Source organism: Chlorocebus sabaeus, chromosome 1 (genome assembly GCF_047675955.1).
Source record: "Chlorocebus sabaeus isolate Y175 chromosome 1, mChlSab1.0.hap1, whole genome shotgun sequence".
NCBI lineage: Eukaryota > Metazoa > Chordata > Mammalia > Primates > Cercopithecidae > Chlorocebus > Chlorocebus sabaeus.
The window spans coordinates 85,042,236-85,065,109 of record NC_132904.1 but is presented as its reverse complement, the minus strand read 5'-3'; the positions used below and the strand labels follow the sequence as shown (position 1 = coordinate 85,065,109).

At 36.0% G+C, this 22,874-nt stretch overlaps 1 protein-coding gene across 4 annotated transcripts in view; it reads left to right on the top strand.

Annotated features, from left to right (window-relative positions):
* The window catches only part of GRM5 (glutamate metabotropic receptor 5), a 564,924-nt gene extending 548,073 nt beyond the window's left edge, over positions 1 to 16,851 (top strand). For 3 of the 4 annotated variants that reach the window (XM_008020463.3, XM_008020459.3, XM_008020464.3), the window contains one exon: positions 11,683 to 16,851. In XM_008020463.3, the coding sequence (XP_008018654.1) occupies positions 11,683 to 12,595 (913 nt within the window). In that variant the 3' untranslated portion in view covers positions 12,596 to 16,851. The remainder of the gene's footprint in view (positions 1 to 11,682) is intronic. The other variant, XM_008020460.3, reaches the window with a different exon arrangement.
* Positions 16,852 to 22,874: the final 6,023 nt, after the last annotated feature.

Genomic DNA, 22,874 nt, shown 5'->3' with positions numbered 1-22,874 from the left:
AGACTCCTGAGCAGCTGGGATTACAGGTGCCCGCCACCACACCTGGCTAATTTTTTGTATTTTTAGTAGAGACGGGGTTTCACTATGTTGGCCAGGCTGGTCTTGAACTCCTGACCTTGTGATCCACCCACCTAGGCCTCTCAAAATGCTGGGATTACAGGCGTGAGCCACCACTCCCGGCTGGAATCTGCTTTCTGATGTGCTCATGTTGTAGCACTTGTAGGAGACTTGAAGACATTCTGAGCCTCCTACTCTCTCTTTGAGGAAGGGCTCCCTCAGTCAAATGAAATACACAGATCTCTAGTCCCACTCTAGTGCTGGAAGGAAGGAGGGTGGTGTGGGGTTTTCTTTGAACAAAGAGAGAATTATTATTATTACTCTTTTGTGATATAAGCTACGTGAACTATTAACTTTCAATTGAGTCACTGATTTTTCACCTGTGATACGCAGCATCTAATTTTAGTAAGTATAAATGTTTAATAAAGCCTTAGAGAATTTGGTAATAGTCATGTCATAATAGTCCTTGTTAAACGAGTAGGACCTCAGATAGCCCCAAATATAATGTCTTGTGTTAGTATTGCCTTTCATTCATTCAACTATTTCTTCCTCCAGGTAAAGCTCATTTATTAAGCACCTATTATGAACCAAACACTCAAAAGACTCTAGAGATAAATGGATGACCAAGATATGACTAATGCCCTTGAAAATCTGCAGTCTATTGAGAAACAGTCGGAAAAACAGATAACTACAATGCAATATAAAACCCCTGTAACACAGGAGATTTCATGCCTCAGATTAAGTCCCCATTTCTTATCGTATGCTATAGTTTATACCAGTACAAACAGAAGTAATAGAACACCACATAATAACAGATCTAATTTGAGTATTCAGAAAGTATAAGGCATATAGTTATATAATTTAAAATCCATAGATAAGAGAAAGATTCTGCCTTTCCAGTACAGACAATAGAAGCCAGCTGGTTTTTGAGAATAGATTATAATTTCTATAATAATCTTCACTTTATCTCCAAAGTCAATTCCATATTAATATTCTAACATATTCTAAAAAATAAGAAAAAGAAGAATTAGTAACACTGCTATGATTACCATGTATCACACACTATATATATTAAGTCCCTTCATGGAGGGTCTGCATTAAGTTCTCCCAAGAACATATAAAGAAGGTATAATTTTTTTCTTTCCATGCTACACACAGGAAAATGAGGATCAGGGAAATAAAATAACATGCAGAGCAATCTCATGAAAAATCTAAAATCAAAGGAACTTCAATAAACTGGTTCTGGCACTAACCAGTGTGTGACCTCAAAGGCCATTTCAACTCTTTAATCTCCATTTTCTATAAACTTCGGATTATAATATAGCACTTATCTTACGATGATGCTGTGAAAATCAAATGGAATTATATAAGTACAACACTTAGCATATTGCCTGACACACAATAGGCTTTCAATAAATGTTAGCATGTGCTTTTACTATCCAAGGCCACCCAGTTTAGAAAGGTTGTTTTTTATGTATTTACTATTTCGTCTTGTCTTTCTCTACCCTGCCACCATGGTTGTTTGCTCAAAAATCAATTCTGGAAAAGTAAGTAAAACAAAATCTAATGATAACAAAAGAATAAATTCAATGATATAATTTCCCTGTTTTAAAATTCATGTTCTCCCACGTTTACCCATAAAAGCAGCCAACATTTATTGAGTACTTAGATACATGAGACACTGTGTCAAAGGCTTTATCTGCATGATTGCTCATTTAATCTTTTTTATAAAAAAATTGGTAAAGCCCATATTAGAGCCCAACTCAGTCTGATTCTGCAGTTCACACACTAAAATCACCATGTTATCAGCCACACAGGAAAAAAATACAAACTCATGCACTCAGAATACAAGGTTCTTCATAAACTAACCCTAATCTAACTATATGACCATTATTCCTTCTGTTTCTGTACGTATGTTCTCCTTTCCAGACATCCCAGATATCATACAATTCTCCAAACATGCTGACTATTTTCTACAACAGCACATCTTAAGACTTAATGCTGTGTTTCTATCTGGATTATCCTTCATTTCTCTTTCTATCCATCTTCTTCCAGGGAGAAGGTACTCCCATTCCTGCTCTACCAAGCAAACCTACTCAGGTTTCAAAACCCAACTCTAATGTCCATTCTTCCTTGATGTTTTTAAAAGTCTTAGTCTAGCTAAACTCTACCCAACTTCATAATTCTAATGTATTTTACCTTTACATCTGATATTGTATACTATCCGGTTGCCTGTGTCTTCTCATTAAACTTGAGGTTTTTAAGGCCACAAAACAAAAATGTATTGTTCACTTTTACATCTTCAGTACTCAACAGTGTGAAGAGTCTATTGGTTCAATCAACCACTTAATAAAAGCCCGGAAAATTTTTGCATAAGTAGGTAGCATTGTTTTAGGGACCATGGGGAGTTTGGGGAAGTATAAAATAATCTCCACCCTAAAGGAAATGACAATCTTAATAAAGAAATAAAACTCACTCTGATGGAACCTGCAAGAGCAATAGTCTACATTAACATTTTAAATCTGTGGTACCAATAATAGACCAAGATTTGGATGGTGGTCAGGATTGGAGGGAAGCAGGGACCAAGTTGTGCCTTACAATAATGGAGTCAACACATATGCATGTATGCCCTTCTTGGAAATTCTCAGTGAATAGTTACATAAAAAGTTGACAAATTCATCAGAAATTAGTTTAATTTGTTTAATTTATTTGACCCTGAAACTATTTATTCATGAACCATCTATTGTCATTCTTAGTTTCTATACCATTTGCCAATTAATTTTATTAAAAAATTAATCAAAAAACATAGCATAAAAATTATGTATGAAGAGTACCTTATAATAATCCTTGAAATCTTATTATAAGCATTTTCCCAGATAAATCTTTATAAGACCAGCAAAACTAAAAGAATTAGCTAATGTTTGGTGACTGGAATAGAAATTTACTAGCCTTATTAAGTACCACAAATATTAACCAGATTTCTAATTATCTTTGCCTATTTTTCTGAAAGAATCACTAACTACTCAGAGTATGTTCTATTTTTATATTAAATTGAACATATTCTACATTTATATTATTAAACTGAACAGTCTCTGTTCTTAGCCTGTAAAAAATGTAATACGTAAACGTAACAGGAATATTTGAATTCTATGATTCTCTCATCTCAGTTTCTGCTCAATTCTCTTCTTATCTAATACTCTTTTTACTGAATAAAAGGAGGAGCTGGTCAAAGCCTTGTGTGAGGCTGCTGTCCTTGCCTGTGAAAAACATTTTGTAAATAGACATATATATGTACACACACATATCTATATGCACACATTTATGCACAAATGTATAGTTTTTGTAGATAATTCAGTAGTTATATACAATATATATGCATATATTTTATTTGAAACAATAATTTGCTAGCTTATGATTTTCTATAAAAAGGAAAAAAGAAATCAAAATCATTTCTAATGGAATATGCCAAGCCAAAATGGGAACAGCCTGACATGTAGTCATCAAGTACAAACTTGTATGCTCTAGAAAGGGAAGTGAATTTTAAGGGACACTTTCTACATTTAGTCTCCCCTAAAGATATGGATAAAATCTTGGAATTGTGTCCAACTAATCTTATTGGCATATTCCCATTATGTATAATGGTAATATTGAAAGGTAGACGCAAGTTACTCAGCAAAGCTGAGTGCTCTGAAATTTTAAATTAATCATTTTATCTAATCTCATGTTTAATGAGTTAGTTTGAATTGATTCTTCAACACAAACATTATTTGTTATTAATCATTTTTAAAAACTTTTTTTGCCACTGTGTCTCACATGCCTTCAAAGCACACTATACTTTTACACACGCTGCCTTCCATTCTCCTACAATCAGTAGCTTATCAAAAATCTTGGCTTTACCAAGATGTTTATACCTTAAGTATTTTCGACTTTTATGCACACAAGTTCTTTGAATCTCTCTAATCCTCAATTTTGTAGTCAATTTAATAGCATGCATATGACAACACATATGCACAGATATTTTTAAAGATTAAAAGAATTTAAATGAGGGGATCAGAAACGTGTGTGTGTGTGTGTGTGTGTGTGTGTGTCTATACAGAAGCCAATATATTACAATTGTAAGAAAAAAGTAAACATTAATCAGGAATAACTGTATGTTTGTGTACCCAATTAATTTCCTAAGGGTCCAGAGAAAGGAAAGATTTCTATTGTCTGTGAGGAACCAAGATTGACACTAAGCAAAATAATGGTGTCCATGGTAGATTTAAATTTGTTTTAATAGTGCAAAGATATAGTGCTCAGCATCCCAAGAATTCCACAGGAAATGGGACTAGAACTGACTGATATTAGTGACTTATATCTGTGGCATGTGCCCATTTTATCCAATTAAAAAAAAAAAAAACCATGATAACCAAGAAACTTCCTTCTTAAACCAAGAGACTTCACCAGACAATAAACATATTGGTGGTGAATCTGCACCCAGGATTCAAGCCTCATAACTAACATACCCTTCATAGATCAGATTTAAGTCACAAGCTTCAGTTGGGGTGCTCTATGACAGAAAGGAATCTTTTGCCTAAACAGAAATTATTTTCCCAGAAACCATTCTAAACATCCTGGGACAACTTTTATCTTACAGTCCCTCAGGATTTATCTCAGCAATGTTGATGCAGAGCTTTAGAATTTATCAGGTTATTTTATGGGCAAAACCTGGGGCATTGCCTTCTTGGATGCTCCACAAGGGTATGTCTTGTTAGCCCCTTGGTTCATGTGTGTATCTTGGCACTCAGCACAGAGACAATGGGAATGACTCTGGATTTGGCGTCTGATTTGGGACACTGTCCTGCCATTTACTTTTACTTGGGCAACTGAGTTAAGTTCCATAAGCCTCATTTCTCATATCTACAGTGAAGGTTAATAATACCTGTCTGTCTCAAACATTCAAGATCATATAGTTCACTTTATTTCACTAACACTCCTCTGCACTACTCTGTACCATACACCATATTAAGCACAGGAGATACATGTAGCATCTGCCCTTGGAATGCTCTAGGTTTAGTGTGGGAACAGATTGTAAATAAGTAATTAAAAATACTATTTGATAAACGCTACCCTAGACAGCTGTTATGAAGGTAAAATATGATGACATAGCTGAAACCACCTTGTGAGCTGAAAAGTTCTGTTACAATGGAAACTATTATCATTCCAGGATTCTCCTCCTCTTCGCCACCAATCCCAATTCCATGTTTTATTCAAGGTTTAAATGAAGCTGAATTCTTCCACAAAGTCTTCCCGACTGCAGCAGCTTCTAGACACAAAACAGCTGTGTCTGGTTTTGCTCTCTATTTACTAGATTATAATTGAGCTTTATAGTAATTGTTGGAAAAATTGTTTCCTGCTTTGAAAGAAAAGTACAAAAATCTAAAATTCTTTCTAATCTTTGTTAAAGCATCTCAGCTAAGACCTAGAACTTAAATGTCAGAATGAAGAGCAGTTTAGTGGGATTTTTTATTTTTTTAGTTGACACTTAATAATTGTACACATTTATAGGATACGGAATGTTTCCTTACATGTATCCCAAGTCTAATAACAAAATCAGGGTAATTAGTATAGTGATGACCACAAACATTTATCATTTCTTTGTGTTGTGAACATTCAAAATCCTTTCTTCTAGCTTCTTGAAAATATACAATAAATTACAGTTAACTATATTCACCCTACAGTGCTATAGGACACCAGAGATCATTCCTCCTATCCAGCTATAATTTTGTATGACTTTACCAACTAATACCAGTTAGAGTAGTTTAGTTTTGAGGCTGAGTCCAGGTAACAGAATTGTAGATCAAAATAAATAGTTTGATTTGAGAAGGAAATATCTGTGATGACTCAACACAATTCCAATGCTTGGCACAAGCTCCCATGTCATATTCTCCTTTGTTAAGGTGCTTGCTCTTTAGGAGGACTCAGGGGAAGTAGCAACTGTACTAGTACCATTAAGCTCTTTAATAACCCACCGTGAAAGAACATGTAGCTTCTGAAAAGGCTTCCTGTTGCTGTTAAACCAAAGACTAGTTAAGAGAGGATTGAGTGATTCTCCTCCCACCAGGAATTTATTAGGGATTAAATGCCTGGTAAGAGAGATTATCTGGGGGAATTATCATGGAAACATGCAACCACTGCTACTTAAGAGAGAGGTGAAAATCCACGTCACTTAGGGCTGTTGGAGGAGTTTCATGGGATTAGGCATGTAGAATTACTTTCCTTTCCATATATGCAATACATGTATTAATTGAGATTCACTTATCCATGCTATTTTAACATCCCCAAGCTTTAAGGCCTCGTTAATACCCACTTTATTTGCAAATCCTTCCTGGAAACTTCTTTTGTCAGTGAACAACTTTTTCTCTGAATTCTTCTAATCCTGATAAGAAAAATCCAAAAGTTTTTTTTTTTCCACAGTAGTTTTCATATCAGTACATTCCTTTCCATCCTCATTTTTGTCACACTTGTGAATACCTTAACACTGTATTCCTGTATTGAATTATAAATTCCATAGACTTTTTTGATGGTCAAACTCTTTTGTCCCCTTATTAATGTTTGCTTCCTAATGATGGTGTGCCATTGGCAGAATACTGTAATATCTGCAGATTTGAGCAGAGGAATAGAGAAACTGGGTGAGGACACTGACATGACATTCAGAGCCTGCTTGAAAATGAATAAATTCGCTAAGTGTCTGATATGGAAGGGAAAAAGAGGAAAAATAAACCTCTGAGAATAAAGATAGAAAGTGCCATTTTGGCAGACCCAAAATGTAAACAAAAACTAATGAAACAAATAAACAAAAAACTTAATCCTGAAATAACATTTTTGATAAGCTTTTTGTTTTTCAGAAATAAAGAACAAATAATTATAACAGAGAGAACATTAGATGACATCATATTATATTTTGCAAAAGGGTTAAATGGTGCCTGGAAGAGAGCAAGAAGTTACTTTTGGCCCCCTCCTCAGATGTGGCAGATCATTTCATCTTGTCCCTTTCTCCTCCATTCTTCTTTCCCTCTTCTTTTCTAATGTCTAAAATATTCAGTGAGGGAAGGTGACATGCCATAAACGGGTAAAGAAAAGTTTCCTTTCATTTTTCTTACTTCAGTCCCTAAGGACAAACATATAATATGGATGCTGAAAAAAAATCTCAGCCTAAACGATAAATACATCATCTTAGTTCAACCGAATAGAAGATTTAATGTTAATGAATAACCCCTCGCATTTGCAGAAGGGCTGTGCTCTATAAAGTACCCTCATATGTATTATCCTTTTGTTTTTTCCCAGACATCATGCAAGGTGGGCAGTTTCTTTCTTTCTATTCTTTTTTTTTTTTTTCCAATAAAGAAAGAAGCTCAAAGGTGGCAAGTGAATTGCTCAACATCATTCTGAGTCAGATCCTAGACTGAGAATCTGGGTCCTTTCTCTTTTCCACTATCACTACTGCCTCGATAAGATTTCACCACTGAGCAATTTCACTAAGACAGATATGAGTTCTAAAGAAGTAATTATTTTGCGATTTTCATGGCAGATATCAAGCTTTGTATTTTCATATTTAATGAAAATTTTAAATATGTAGATATTGAGTACTATTGATTAAAGGGAGGTATATAAGAAGTAAAAATAGATCCATAAGGCAAAATAGTTTCATTAACATTGAATTATTTTAAAAACTTAATTCTAACAGAAAAACAATTCTGTATAAATTTTAAAAATGAATTGTATTTTATCTACTCAATTATTGGCCCAAGAATATTACTGAGCACCTACCATGTTCTAAACAATGCATGGGTACTACTGGGCATATAGGAAAGAACAAACCCTCTGTCTGTGCCTTCATAATGTCCCACCAAGCAGTTGAGATAGACATATAGCAAAGAATTATTATATGCCTTAATGCAGGGACTGTAGGAATCTAGCCTAGCAGGGTCAGGAAAGCTTTCTTTAAGACAAGACAATTAAGGTAAAATAAAATAAGAAAACAAGAGGATACGCTTAAGCAAAAAGGATGAGAGGATGTAGCACAATGCAAAAGCATTTGAGGAAGAAGGTTAATTTGGAATTTAATGGGGTAGAGGTGATCACCCATGGAGACAGTTTAGGGTGTGAAAAGAGGCCACGGATCATGGAACTCCAATATTTATTGCAGTTGGTCAGGTAAAAAAGAAAGAACCTGAAAGGTTTTATGGCTTACTACATATTTTATTTTGCACTGAATTCTCTGTTCCTTAAACCAGGGTTCAAAATGGCATTGAGTATACCTTTTATTTTCTGAAATGTTGTATTCACATAAAATACAAAAACTGAACATCCTTAGACACCTTCTCTTTACCAGCTCTTTTCACCTACATTGTCTCACTTAATCTCAAAACAACCTTAACCAAATGAGACACTGTCTGCTTCTCACTGAGGCTTAAAAAGATTATTCCTTTCCAAATATCCAGGATGGCAGAACCAGAATATTTTAGAATCTGTATTCCATTGCAGCTTCCAAGACACCCCACAGTGGCCTTGTTAACTAAAAAATCCTATTAATCCATCAAATGTTTATTAAGATCATGCTGAGTGTCACTGAACAAGATAGATAAGATCTGTGTCTTCATGGAATGTACATTCTACTAATAAACAGAATAATGTCATGAGTAGGGAGTTTTTGTTTGTTTGTTTCTTAAGAGTTCTCATTTACTTCAGAGAAAAAAAAAACTTTCATATTCAAAAGAATGAAATGAAGTACTCACATTTGGACTCCATTTCTCCGGTTGTCTGGTGTTTCCTGTGTCCACTTTCACTGTTATTCAGATGGTCTGGTGCTCTTTCTCCCTTATGGCCATGGGCACTGTAAGCAAAGGCACGGCCAGGAAAAAGATGTCAATACTTTGTACAGAATTGGTTGATTAGGATGGTTCCTTCATCACACACTCACCTAGAGGTTTTGCAACATGCTATCATGTTTTGGGTCATAGCTACAGGGGATTCCAAAGACTGTTACTGCTAACACCCAAAGTTATATTCCATCATGTTCAACTAAAGGCATTCGAGAGAGAGAAAAAAAAAAACTTTTTAAAAGCTAGTGTTTGCAAAACCTCTCTGTACTAGGAGCAAGAGTGTCCCTAGGGTGAAAGTTGGTGGAATAAATCCAGCTAGTCTTCTGATTTCAAGCCCATGCTTTGTATTAAAAGGGGACTTAGTGACCTGGAAGAATAATTGTACCTTTCAAAACACCTGTTTCTTATCCTTCTGTTAGGAGAAAGGGTGTAGTTGGCAACCATCCTCCCAATCAAATCCTGTAAATAAACTGGCCCATTTCTTCTCTGCCGTGTTCCAGAAGTTAGTAGACACCTGGGGAAAAGAAATGTAATACACGCAAGTCAGGCTAATGCAAAATTGAAAAATAAACCCCGAAACTACTAGAAAGGAACACCAACTGTTTGGCAATGCCCCCTCTGCTACTGTGGATGCACAGCAACCTCCAAACCTGGAAATGATTCATTTATCTTTTCCAGGAAGGGCGGGGTAGGATGGAAGTAGCTCATATTCCTAGATTCTGAAGGACATGAAACTACAATACATTGGATAGATTACATGGAAAGAAATTTCACAGGAAAGAGCGGAGAAAGAAAGACCATGAAGTAGAAAGGGAACAGATAAAGAAATGGGAAGCAGTGTGGAAAGAGGCAAAAAGCATGTCATTAAAGGAGCTGCAGAAATGTCAGACTGTTACCAAGGGAGTGGGTTTCTCAGACAGAGTAGATCCTGCAGGGCCAGTCAGGCAGCCTCAAGGCTGGTGGATTCCAAATGAGGTACAGGCCCCAGCCCCTCAAAGGCAAGCCAGCCCTCCAGTAAGGGGGACCAAGGGGAGCGATGGGGATCTAGAAAAAAAGGATGGCTTTCTGCCAGAGTTTCTCAGTTTCTGAAAGAATCTGAGAAACAAAGTGCTTCAGAATTACTTCGGGAGCAGAAGAACAGAGTGCTTGTCAAAAGCATAGGTCCGTGGAAGCCAATCCAGACAATCAGACTCTCCTGAGGTCACATCTTATATCTTTGACAAATGCCGTAGGTGAGTCTTATGCAGAATTTAGTTTAATAAGCATAGGCTGTGATGATAAAACTGCAGTCTTCAACTTCTTTTGTTGTCAGGCTGCTCAAGGCTCTCTGTTGGTCACAGCCCCTTGAACAGAGCTGTCTTGACTGACAATAACAGACCCCCTAGTAACAGAGATCTTGGATTACTTTGTGATGGGAAATTACACCAGAATCTCTTCATATAACATTCCTGGCCAGGCGCAGTGGCTCACGACTGTAATCCTATCACTTTAGGAGGCCAAAGCAGGTTGATCACTTGAGGTCAGGAGTTCTAGAACAGTCTTACCAACATGGTGAAACCCGGTCTCTACTGAAAATACAAAATTAGCTAGGCATGGGGGTGCATGCCTATAATCCCAGCTACTTGGGAGGCTGAGGCAGGAGATTCGCTTGAATCCAGGAGGCCAAGGTTGCAGTGAGCTGAGATGGTGCCACTGCACTTCAGCCTGGGCAACAAGAGCAAAACACCGTCTAAAAAATAAAAACTAAAAAATAAATTATTGAGTGTCAGGCCACATTCTCCGACCTTTGTAAAGTTCCTGAAACAAGGTCTGCAGCTTCAGAAGCTACTGTGTCAGCCTTTAGTGGTAAGGAGAGTACTAGGGCACTGAGGCCGAGGCACCAATCAGATCTTGAGAGTGGCTTTCAGACCCCACGGTGGAAGCACAAAGGCGAAAGAAGGAGAAAGGCCTTTAAAAAACTTGTCAGTCCCACAATATTCACTAGGATCCTAATTCGAGATCGCTCTGCTAAGTGCTGAAGGCATTATACAGCACTCTCATTGAACTGTTATTCAAGTATAGAACTCAAAATAAATTTGTGAGGTGAATTTCTATGAAGTAAAGAAGTTCTCATTAGAAACGTGTGTTCATTAAATTTTTATTTTCCAGCAGGTAAGGCAACCTAAGGAAAACTATGTTCAAAATTAGGGGTTCAGACAGGAAACCCTAGTTATATATACACCAAACTCCAGAATAAAGGCTGAACCGGAACCACTCTCTACCTCCTGGTAATCCCTGACTCTCTTACCCCTTCCCTCCTCTCTGATGATTGTTGGTGAGTTTAGGTCCTAGTGGTAATGTTTCCCTTCGAGGTCACTAACTCTAGGAAGCCCCTGTCCTGTACCAGGCACTTCTGCACACAGCCGGGACACTGCAAGCCCTTGCATCTGTGTGCTGCTGCACTCACAGGTGGGCTCAGAACTCCCGCAAAATCCTAGTAAACACTCCTTCATCCAAAGGGGACAAGTATCCCCTTTGACACATTTTCCTGATAATGATAAACTGAAGGCCTGATACAGAAAGCAGCCTTTAACTCAAAACAAGCAAATGAAAGCCACTTCCAAGGTCTCTTTCCATGATGTCCTTTTGATGCTGTGTTTCCTGAAAGAATGAGAAAAGTCCTCCCCAGTTCGGGGCCCATGAGCAACCACCATTGGGGAAGCGGCATCCAAGCCCCTTGGACATCTCGCTGAGTCACCTTTCCTCTCCCTTCTCTCCTCAGCTCGAATGGAAAATCTGTCACGTGGGCCCAGAACGAGAAGAGCAGCCGGGGGCAGCACCTGTGGCAGCGCCTGTCCATCCACATCAACAAGAAGGAAAACCCCAACCAAACGGCCGTCATCAAGCCCTTCCCCAAGAGCACGGAGAGCCGCGGCCTGGGCGCTGGCGCTGGCGCAGGCGGGAGCGCGGGAGGTATGGGGGCCACGGGCGGTGCGGGCTGCGCAGGCGCCAGCCCTGGCGGGCCCGAGCCCCCAGACGCCGGCCCCAAGGGGCTGTATGATGTGGCCGAGACCGAGGAGCACTTCCCGGCGCCCACGCGGCCGCGCTCACCATCGCCCATCAGCACGCTGAGCCACCGCGCGGGCTCGGCCAGCCGCACGGACGACGACGTGCCGTCGCTGCATTCGGAGCCGGCTGCGCGCAGCAGCTCCTCGCAGGGCTCACTCATGGAGCAGATCAGCAGTGTGGTCACCCGCTTCACGGCCAACATCAGCGAGCTCAACTCCATGATGCTGTCCACCGCGGCCCCCAGCCCCGGCGTGGGCGCCCCACTCTGCTCGTCGTACCTGATCCCCAAAGAGATCCAGCTGCCCACAACCATGACGACCTTCGCGGAAATCCAGCCTCTGCCAGCCATCGAGGTCACGGGCGGCGCGCAGCCCGCGGCGGGGGCTCAGGCGGCTGGGGACGCGGCCCGGGAGAGCCCGGCAGCTGGGCCCGAGGCTGCGGCCGCCAAGCCAGACCTGGAGGAGTTGGTGGCTCTCACCCCGCCGTCCCCCTTCAGAGACTCGGTGGACTCGGGGAGCACAACCCCCAACTCGCCAGTGTCGGAGTCGGCCCTCTGTATCCCGTCGTCTCCCAAATATGACACTCTTATCATAAGAGATTACACTCAGAGCTCCTCGTCGTTGTGAATGTCCCTGGAAAGCGCACCGGCCTGCGCGTGCGGAGCAGAGCCCCCCGTGTTCACACACACAGTGGCAAGCATAGTCGCCTGGTTACGGCCCAGGGGGAAGATGCCAAGCGCACCCCTTGATGGAAACACGAGATCAATAGTGCTATCTCACGACAACCGACGAAGACACCGACGACAAATCTTTTGGCAGATTTTCTTCTAGTGGCCTTAGAAAACATGGGCTTTTAAGAAACACGGCTGATATCTTTGAGGGCTGACAAGGCGTCTGTTCAAACAGTTCCATACCAAGTGCTTTGCTCTAGGAAAGCAGTGCGTGTGAAACAGCGTAACGGAGGGTGAAGAGCATAGTTAATAAGCAACTGTAAAAAGTTTTATTTGTTTACTTTAATTCTTTTCCCAGAAGAGTCTTTGATTCACCAAACATGAATGTACATTTTCTAACAAACTCAAAATCTGGGACCAAAACATCAACTTTTCTCTTTCTTTTTTTCTTTTTGTTTTTTCTTTCCTGTAAAGACCTTGAAAAGCAGTAACATGGGTCCAGTATTTACTGAGGCGTTGTGAATGTGTCCCATGCATAACACACGACTGGATAGTGAGTGCTGCGCTAATGTACTACGTAGGGCTTCTACGAGAGATTTTCCTCTCCAATTGGGTTGTGAAATACTCTTCCAAAAGCCTGCATCGGGGATTCCACCTACTTATTTCAGATTCACCTCCATTAACCAAGAAAACCAGTGGAAGATTTCTTGACTATTTCACCATGTTGCCAATCAATACTGGAGTAGCAAAAAAATATTTTCTGGAATACTGTTTTGTAATTCCCTCACTGGGGTGCATTGTAGCTGGAAATTCTCTTTATAATCATTATTGAGCTCCAGCCTGGCTATCTCTTTCAAGAAACATGGCCACTCCTCTTTAGGAATGCTGTTCCGTTTGCATTGCCAACTAAAATATTAAAATATGCATTGGGGCTTCTTCATTCCTTTATTTTGAGAACCTGATGCACAAAGAGCTCCTTTGTTCTTTTTGAGTCCCACCACTGGAAGAGTGGTCCATAGACCCCATGAAGACATTGTCACGATTTGAGAGACTGTTGTTGAAAGGATTAACACAATCTTAATACACTGAAAATTGTAAACTGTGTCAAGTCAGCTTAGTGGAGATTTAGTTATGCCAGTGAACAGTGATTTTAACTATTCTTGGCTGCTTAAACAGGGCAGCTATGAACTATGACAAATGTAGATTTTTCAAAGCAATACAAAATACTAAAAAAGAGGAACCTTAATGAATATTAACCACACAGTCTTTCTTAGCCATTCCAAAAAGAGGCAAAGCAATTCTTATTTTCTTTTTTTAAATAATGATTAATATTATTTTGTGCACTTCATACTGTCACTTTTTAAAACTGCAGAAAAGAGATTTAGAGGTATAATAGAAACAAGTGTGCTTTGATAGTCTCAAATAGGTAGAATTCATAGTTCAAGACCTGAATCCACTGTCATCTTTTTCTTCCTCCCATTGCAGCTATCCTCAGGTACCAAATGTTTTGATTTTTAAATAAGGATAGTAATAAATGGAGGAGGTGTCCTATAAATTCAAAGTTCAGTTGACCCAGCCTTATACTTAAGATAGCCTTATGAAAAATATATGCTGTGAGGCAGAAGTATATTTTGGCAGAGAGAAAAATAAATAAAACTTTTTCTTTTAACTCAATATCCTTATTTTGGTAAGTAATTTTTTTTTTATTTCGCATCTACTTAAAAGAAACTAAACTGAGAAATAGAAGTCAGTCCATTGGCATAATTTATCATTCTTTACTTTAAAAAATTCTAATAAATATTGTGCTTGAGTTTTCTTTTCTGCTATTTGTTCTTACTTGCAACTTTAAGTCAAACCTCCCAATACAAAACATTAAAAGCTAACATTCATGTACTAAAGTATTAATTTACAAGAAATCGAACCTCCCATGCTAGATTTGAAAATAACATCATCACAGCACCCTGATCCCAAATATTATAACGAGGCTTTTAAAATGTAAGTGAAATCCAGCTAAGTTTCATGGTTTCATTAAAAGCTAATGTCTGCCTCTACCTGAAAAACAAATGGAAATCTTTTGAAGTATTAATACCCTTTGGATCCTTATAAAAACGATGGCATTCACCTGAGGATTCCTATCTTGACTTCTTAGGTATTAAAAACCTTTCTCGATATGCTCTACATTTTAAAATTTGTTTCATAAAATCCTTATGTTGATTTTCATTTTATTCTCAAGTACAATACGTTTCACTCTAGACCAATAGAAGAACATGTTTAAACTTTGTTCATGGTCAAATTCATTTTCTGTGTTTTAGTAACATGGCTCTTAAGTACACTACCTTATAAAAAAACTACATTTGAAATTAAATTTAATGCAAGTAAATTGCCATCTGATAATTCCACATGCTATCATAATCAACTGTAATAATAAAAATGATTTATCCAATTAGAAGAAAACAAGATATATTTTTCTCTGTATTTCTACAACTTTTGCCACTTCATTGACTACATTGTATATTGGACATCAGATTATTAGTAATGCATTCTTGAGATCTTTTATTTTGGAATGATGCTAACTCTGTCTCTTTGCCAATTCTAATACCAGGTTCCAAGTAATAACTCTACAGTACAAAGAGAACTGAATATTCATTCTAGGGCTATAGGATATGAACTTCACAATTCATTTGGGTACATTCTCATTGAATTTCCTTCAAAACAATCTGTTCCTGGTGCCCAGTGATAATTCAGTCGGGACCAGCATGACTAAAAGGAAGGGGATATGCTAAGGCTCAGCAAAGTGACCCTAAAGGAGAGATATGTCCCAGGATGGAAAGAAGAAGATGTGGTTTAACCAAGTTATACTGACTAATCTAATCAGTCCATTCGTCCTTCTATTTTGGGAAAGGAGAGGGGACAGCCTAAGAAGAACATATCTGCATTGGGAAGAACCATCTTTCCGGGCTAGGGATGGGGAACAGAAAGGGAGTATGGAAAGAAAAATTATAAGAGATTTGACTGAAGCAAGGAAAAAAAAGCAAATCCCCAAATGTGCTAATCCTTGAAAGTAACTATCTTTCCCAAACTACTGCTGTTACCAGCAAGTGATCAGGAAGACTAGGAGCTATTTCTGACTGTAAATGAATTGTATAATGGCTCTGCTGCAGTTCTGTGACTTCCAAGCCAGGAATTAAATGCTCTTTTTAAGAATAACAAAAAACAAAAGCATTTCCTATGGTAGTCTCCCAGTAAAATGTACATGTTTTGGAGACTTCAAAGGTATTATATGAGTTCACATTTAGCAACAGCTTATTAATAACCCTCAAGCTGTCAGAATCTCTATAGTTACCATTTACAATTTTATACTGTGAAAAAATACAGATCAGTGAAAGCATAAAGATAAATCAGAATTCACTTTGAAGAGGGCCTGAGGCCTGGGAGAGTCTCTACTGTCTATTGAAGAATGAGGCATGTATAAAATAGTTGGTTGAATTTCACTGATCTTCCCAATGTGAACAAATATACTATGTATATTGTGTGTATTTCTAGAAATCAATGGCAGCTGCTGATGGTGTTGTAATTAGAAATCTATATAGATTATAGATGTTTTAGAAAGATGGTGCCAATCCTAAAAGATTTGTGTGGGCTAAAAGTGCTTGTACTTACTTTTTTCTGCACTTATAACTGATTTGGTTTTAAAATTGTGTGCGTGTATCTGTTCTTTCTCTGTTGTGGCAGCTTGTACTATTAAAATAATAGAGAATGTTAAATTATTTTGATGTGAATTGCAAATGATTTTTTTTCATAAAGTTTAACATTTTTATCAGCATTGTTTTGCTTTGTACTTGTATAAATATGTTTTATTTTAGCACTTCAAAATATACTTGCCTGTTTCTCAGTTGTCTAAATCATGTTGTACTTGGTGTTTGTGAAGCCAGTTACTTTTCAAAAAACATTAAAAAAAACTGTAATATGATTTTAAGATTATTCCCCTCAAATGTTTAGAATGTTGTCTTAATAATGTTTTCTAAGATGAAAATAGCCATGATACTCATTAATCTTGAATACTGGATGATCTATACATTGGAATTATGGGGTTTACAAAGTAAGCAGTGGACTATAGATTTAAATGAAAATATAAACCAACCACTAATCAACCAGAGATGTTGTCCCCAAAGACATCTACAAACAACTGTCACATAAAGAACTACTTTTTTAAAAAAAGGAATGTAGGAAATATGCATTACTTGTCTAGACATACAAATTATAGAAATAGTTTCATAATTATCTGTGTTGATAGAGGTAACATCACAGAGATAAAATAGATTATTTGTGTGTGTATAGATGTGTGTCTACAAACACACATTTATATAGACATTTGACTTTTGAGTCCATCTACATGTGTGTCTCTGTGTATATGTGTGTTTATGTGTATATGTATGTGCATATTACATAATTTTTCCAGAAAAAAAAAACTTTTTCCTTTGACTGATTCTTAAGCAAATATACATTCCCTGGACACAAATTAGTGAAAAACTAACAGCAGAATATAAAGTAGATGTTTGATGTATGGAAGAGAAAAACAAGGTATATTTAAAAATATATTTGCTCTATGCTTCTGACATTGTATTAAATCCATAATGAAAGATATACATATGTAGATACATATATTATTATACAAAACATGTTTGATCTTAACAAAGAAAACCATTTTATCTGTTCTGTTAGACTCTTCCCTTCAGTATCTTTTATTCTAAAGTGATATGAATGGTAATATGTTCATATAAAATTGAGGATGAAGTGACATTTACAAACCAGGTATAGGAAATTACCTTCTAAAAATCAGAAGAGCCTTATCAGACTCCATCAAATTATGGAAGGCCATTTAAAACCAGCAGATGCAATAGAAATAGCATTGAATTAAAAGCCAAGATCTCTTACCCTGTCACCAACTGACTTTGGATAAATCACTCTGATTTCCCTACAACTTGCTCCTCTTTAAATGCAGAACTGAGTTACAATAACCTGTGAAGTTCTATCATTTCAACATTCCTGATAAATGCTCAATAGTAGCTATTATTAGTGGCAATGTAGTATTTAATATACAGTTAATATTCAGCAGGAAGCTTAAATTTGTTATATCAATGTTATTTGTGGAGCTTAACAAGTTCCGCACAACTTAAAGCATATATCCTGGAGGAAACCTGTTGAGGTTTGAACTCATATGCAACCTTGGAATTGTCTATCAAGGACAACTTAGCAAATTGATATTGAACACCACAGAAAGAATGCTTTCCCTCTGTTATAATTTCTGCTGAATGTTGGCCAAGTTTTTGGTTATGCTATACATGAATTATCAGTTTTAGAACATAAACAATTTTCAAATATTTACTTTGTATGATAGCTAGGCAGATAGGTAGGTAAATAAATAGATAGGCAGAATTATATTAATGAAATTATCTCCTTAAGCAAAAGCTTAGTATTTACATTTTCTCTCACAGTATTTTGAAATTTAGAATCAATTATTACATCTCACTTTGTTTATTAGTTTTAAGTTATTATGTTAGTAAATAAGTTCTATGAGGAGAATGTTTAAACTCATCTTCTCCAGTCATTCTTAGAATCCTGAACCAAAAGTTTCCAGGAACACTGAACCTCCACTAGAATAAATATTTTAAATTACTGTTACACCAGAACAAAGACATTTCTTTTTGCCAGGACATAAGTCTCTTTGAGTTATGATCTATTTACAGGATAGCTATGCGATATACATATCAGATACTTTGGCTTATTTATGTATAGCTTGTATTTTTATTCACTGATGTAAAAAATATTTTCATACTATCAGATTTCTATGAGATAGATGTTATATTATAAATTATACAAATTATATGTCCATGAAAGCCACATAAAATTGGCTTTTCTGAACTGCTGAATAGTAATAGATGATTCATAAAAGTTATTAGAGTCTTAAGAGTTTGAAAAATGTAATAACTCCAAGTTAAATGGCTATCTTCACTTCAGAACTTACCAATTTATAGTATTCCAATATCCATTACCTTTGCTAATGAAGCTGTCTCCTCAGAGTAGAGTTTCATGAAAAGTATTTTGGAAATGCTATGATATAAAAGTTATAATTTATATACACTTTTTCTTTTAGTTTTCAAAATTCATTGCCATTTCCATGATGATCTCCTTAGGCCTTTAGAGAAGTAAACACAGATTGACAGAGTTACAACATTATCTTCAGGAGCCATTTTATTGAACCATCGGAAGCCTTACTCAATTTTATTATTCATTCTCTTCCCATTTTTTGATTTCTTAGGCCTCTGTCAGCACATTTACTTTACTTTAATGGGTCAAGCTGAGGGAGTTCTTTTACAATTTATGTTCTTTCATTTTGGTTCAAAACGTTGGGTAGTTTCCTTAACTTCAACATCCTCAGATGAAGCAATATGTGAGATACAGCATTAATAGATGTTGCCTAACCAGTGAAATGTATTCCAAAAGCAGTAGAAGTCTATCAGCATATTATCTAGAAGCTATTTTTAGAAACTCTTTCTAATTTAAAAACATAAGAGCAAAACTACATGAACACATCTATAACACATACCACATAAATGCATTTCTACTCTTGCGTATTTAAGATAATGACTTTAGCCCTTTACTTCCCTATGTGTGTGGTACTCTCTATCACATATTTTCTGAAGAGTTTAAATCCCATCATTAGCCCTAGTAATTCATCTTATTCTTCAAAGAGTCATGAAACAATCTAAATGTATACAGAGAAAAAAAGATCTTGTTTTGGGAAGACAAGTACCCACTCTAATAACCCGAGACAACTTAGCGACAAAATCAGGAGAACATCCTAGCTAGTTCTATCCAGCCTGTATGAAAGAAGTCAGTGGAAATGCTCTTGTATTCTTTGTCTGGCTATAACAAAAAGCACCAAAGTTGGTCGGGTGACTCATCCCTATTAATCCCAGTACTTTGGGAGGCCAAGGCAGGCAGATTACTTGAGCCCAGAGATTCAAGTTCAGCCTCGGCCACATGGTGAAACCCTGCCTCTACATTAATTACAAAACTTAGCTGAGCTGAGATCATGTAACTCTGTCTCAAAAGCAACAACAACAACAACAACAACAACAAATTAGAAAGAATGAAAGAAAAAGACATACACAAAAGTCAATTCCTAAAGAATAAGACTACGATACAACCATTTACAACCATTTTTGATTGACAAAGCACAGGTCAGGAGTGCAAGAAACATGTGAGTGATGACCACAGGGCCAACAAACAGACTTAAATGCCCAAATAAATTAAAGAAAGTTAAGAAGCACTCAGAAAAAGAATAATGCAACCATGTTCTTAAGTGATGGTATTTGCTGAACCAGCACTATCAGTTAACCATTTCTGATCTTTACAAAGCATTTAAAGGAGCAAATGATAAACAAAGGCAGTTGTAAGAATATTAATGTCCAATAAGAAATAATTCAAACTAAAAGCCATTAAAAGGATTAAAAGAAATATTTAAAATTGATAAAAATCTACACAGAAGATAGAACAGTGATGAACCTGTATGTGCTTAAAAATAGGGCTTCAAAACCTATAAAACGAAGATTATTGGAAACACAAGAGGAAAAAAAAAATCTAAAATCACAATGACTCACTTTAATATATTTAACTTGCAAATACGTCAAGAAACCAAAAGAAAAAAAAAATCTATGTAATTAAGTAACATAAATAGCAAGAATAATCAAACAAATCTACTTAGAGGTTTGTTCCTATTAACAGAGGACAGACATTCTCTTTATCATCATTAAAATATTCATAAATATTAACCTTGGATTAAACCAGAAAGAAAATTTAAACAAATTCCAGGAAACAAAAATTAAACAGGCTACATTCACTGACTAAAAGATAAGAAATCTTAAATTTAAAACAAAAGTTTTCCAAAAGAAATATGTTCACTTACAATCTCTCTTTAAAGATAGCTTTCTGGAATGAAGAGAAAAACTTAACTAAAATCACATCCTGTTTATAAATGAACATCGGTGACAATTCTGTATATTAAAATCTGTAGAACAGCCAAAGAGTACTCAAAAAATGTTTTATCATAAATGTATGTTTTTAAGAAGACTGAAAACAAATTAAACATTCAACTGAAGATGTTGTAAAATAAATAATAAAAAGTAAATACAATACAAATAATTCATATTGAACAAATCAAAATAATACAAGCAAACATTTTAAAAAATTAAAAGTAACCATTAAAACCAAAGGCATCGACTGGATAAAGAAAATGTGGCACATATACACCATGGAATATTATGCAGCCATAAAAAGGATGAGTTCATGTCCTTTGCAAGGATATAGATGACACTGGAAACCATCATTCTCAGCAAACTATCACAAGAACAGAAAACCAAACACACTCATAAGTGGAAGCTGAATAATGAGATCACATTGACGGAGGGAGGGAAACATCACACACCAGGGCCTGTCAGGAGGTGGGGGACCAGGAGAGGGATAACATTAGGAGAAACACCTAATGTAGATGATGGGTTGATAGGTGCAGCAAACCACCATGGCCTGTGTATACCTATGTAACAAACCTGCACGTTCTGCACATGTACCCCAGAACTTAAAATATAATAAAAATAATTAAAAAGGTTAGACCCAAGTAACCGTGATAGCTCTCCTCCACTTTTGATGGAAATAAAATTAGGGCAAACAATTTTGGTCTTCTGAAATAAACATTATAAAAACTAAAACAAAATGAAATAGTGTCCAAACACAATTAAGGCTCAGTAATAATAGTTCAGTGTGAGAAAAATTATTGATGTTATTTATCACATGAAAATACACAAGTACCTCAATAGATTTGGAAGGGAAAAAACAAATTTGACACAATTTTTGAAAAAGTCATCTATTTGAAAAGACCCACATGTTAACATTCATCAAATCTAATTGAGTAAAAGAAAACACAAACAAAATTAGTAATAAAAAATATATACATAGAAATATAGACATATCAAATTTCTAAGTAGAACTTTGTGCTAACACATTTGAAAATACAGGTAAGATTAATATTATTCTTAAAAAATATAATTACCAAACTGAAATAAAAGTAAAAAAACAACCTGGACCATAATGATAGCATATTGTAAAAGAGAATATAAAATATCTTACTCTAAAAAATATAAGCCTAAATGTTTTACAGGTAAATTACACCATAACATATAAATATAGAAGATGAAAATATATAGAAATATTTATAGCTTATTCATGAGGCTTTCATAACTTTGGTACACAAATCAGACAAAGATGGAAACACAAGGAAATTATAGTCAAATCTCATTAAATCAAATTTCATTTGATCAAATATATATCATTATTTTAAAAAATACTAAATATTTATATATAACACTATAAAACCTAACAAACTATTAAATACTTTAAAAGGAGTATATTTTGCCCTCAGATTGTAAGTTTTATTCAAAACTAGAAAAATCTACTAATATGGCTTACTCCATTAACATATTAAAAATAAAATGTAATATATAACAAAAACATTTGATAAAATACAACACTAATCTCTGATTAAAACAAAATAAATTAGCAACTAAAAATAAAAGAAAATTTTCTGAAGGTAGAAAAAATTCAGAAACCTATAGAAAATATAATACTAGCAACAAAATATTAGAAGAATTCCCATTAAATCAGGTATAAAAGAAGTATGTCGTATATGCACAATTTCTAAAGTGAATATGTAAGCTTTGTCCAAAACAGGTCATTTTTGAGAGTTAAATAAAATGTTAGTGATATTTCGAAAACAGATTTACCTGGGAAAACTGCTTATATATGGACTCTTTTGAATAAACTAGGGCATAAGCCCACTTTAACTTATTACTATTCAGTAAGTATTTAACCTTTTAGATAAAATTCTATGAAGTGCCTAGCATAGCATGGAATATACAGTATGATTTTTGAATGCTAGCTGCTTTAGTAGTAATAGCACTAGTGGTCGTAGTAGTGGTGGTAATAGTAGCAGGGTTACATGTTTAGCTCTAACTAATAAAATATTTAAAATATAAAACATAAAACACAAGTGACAATATTCCCATGCAAAATTAATTATTGCTGCTTATATTCTTGTGTATATATGTATCTTTCCCTAACAATTGAAACACACAAAAAATACTAATCACTCATATTGTTGCAACAAATATCAGAAATAA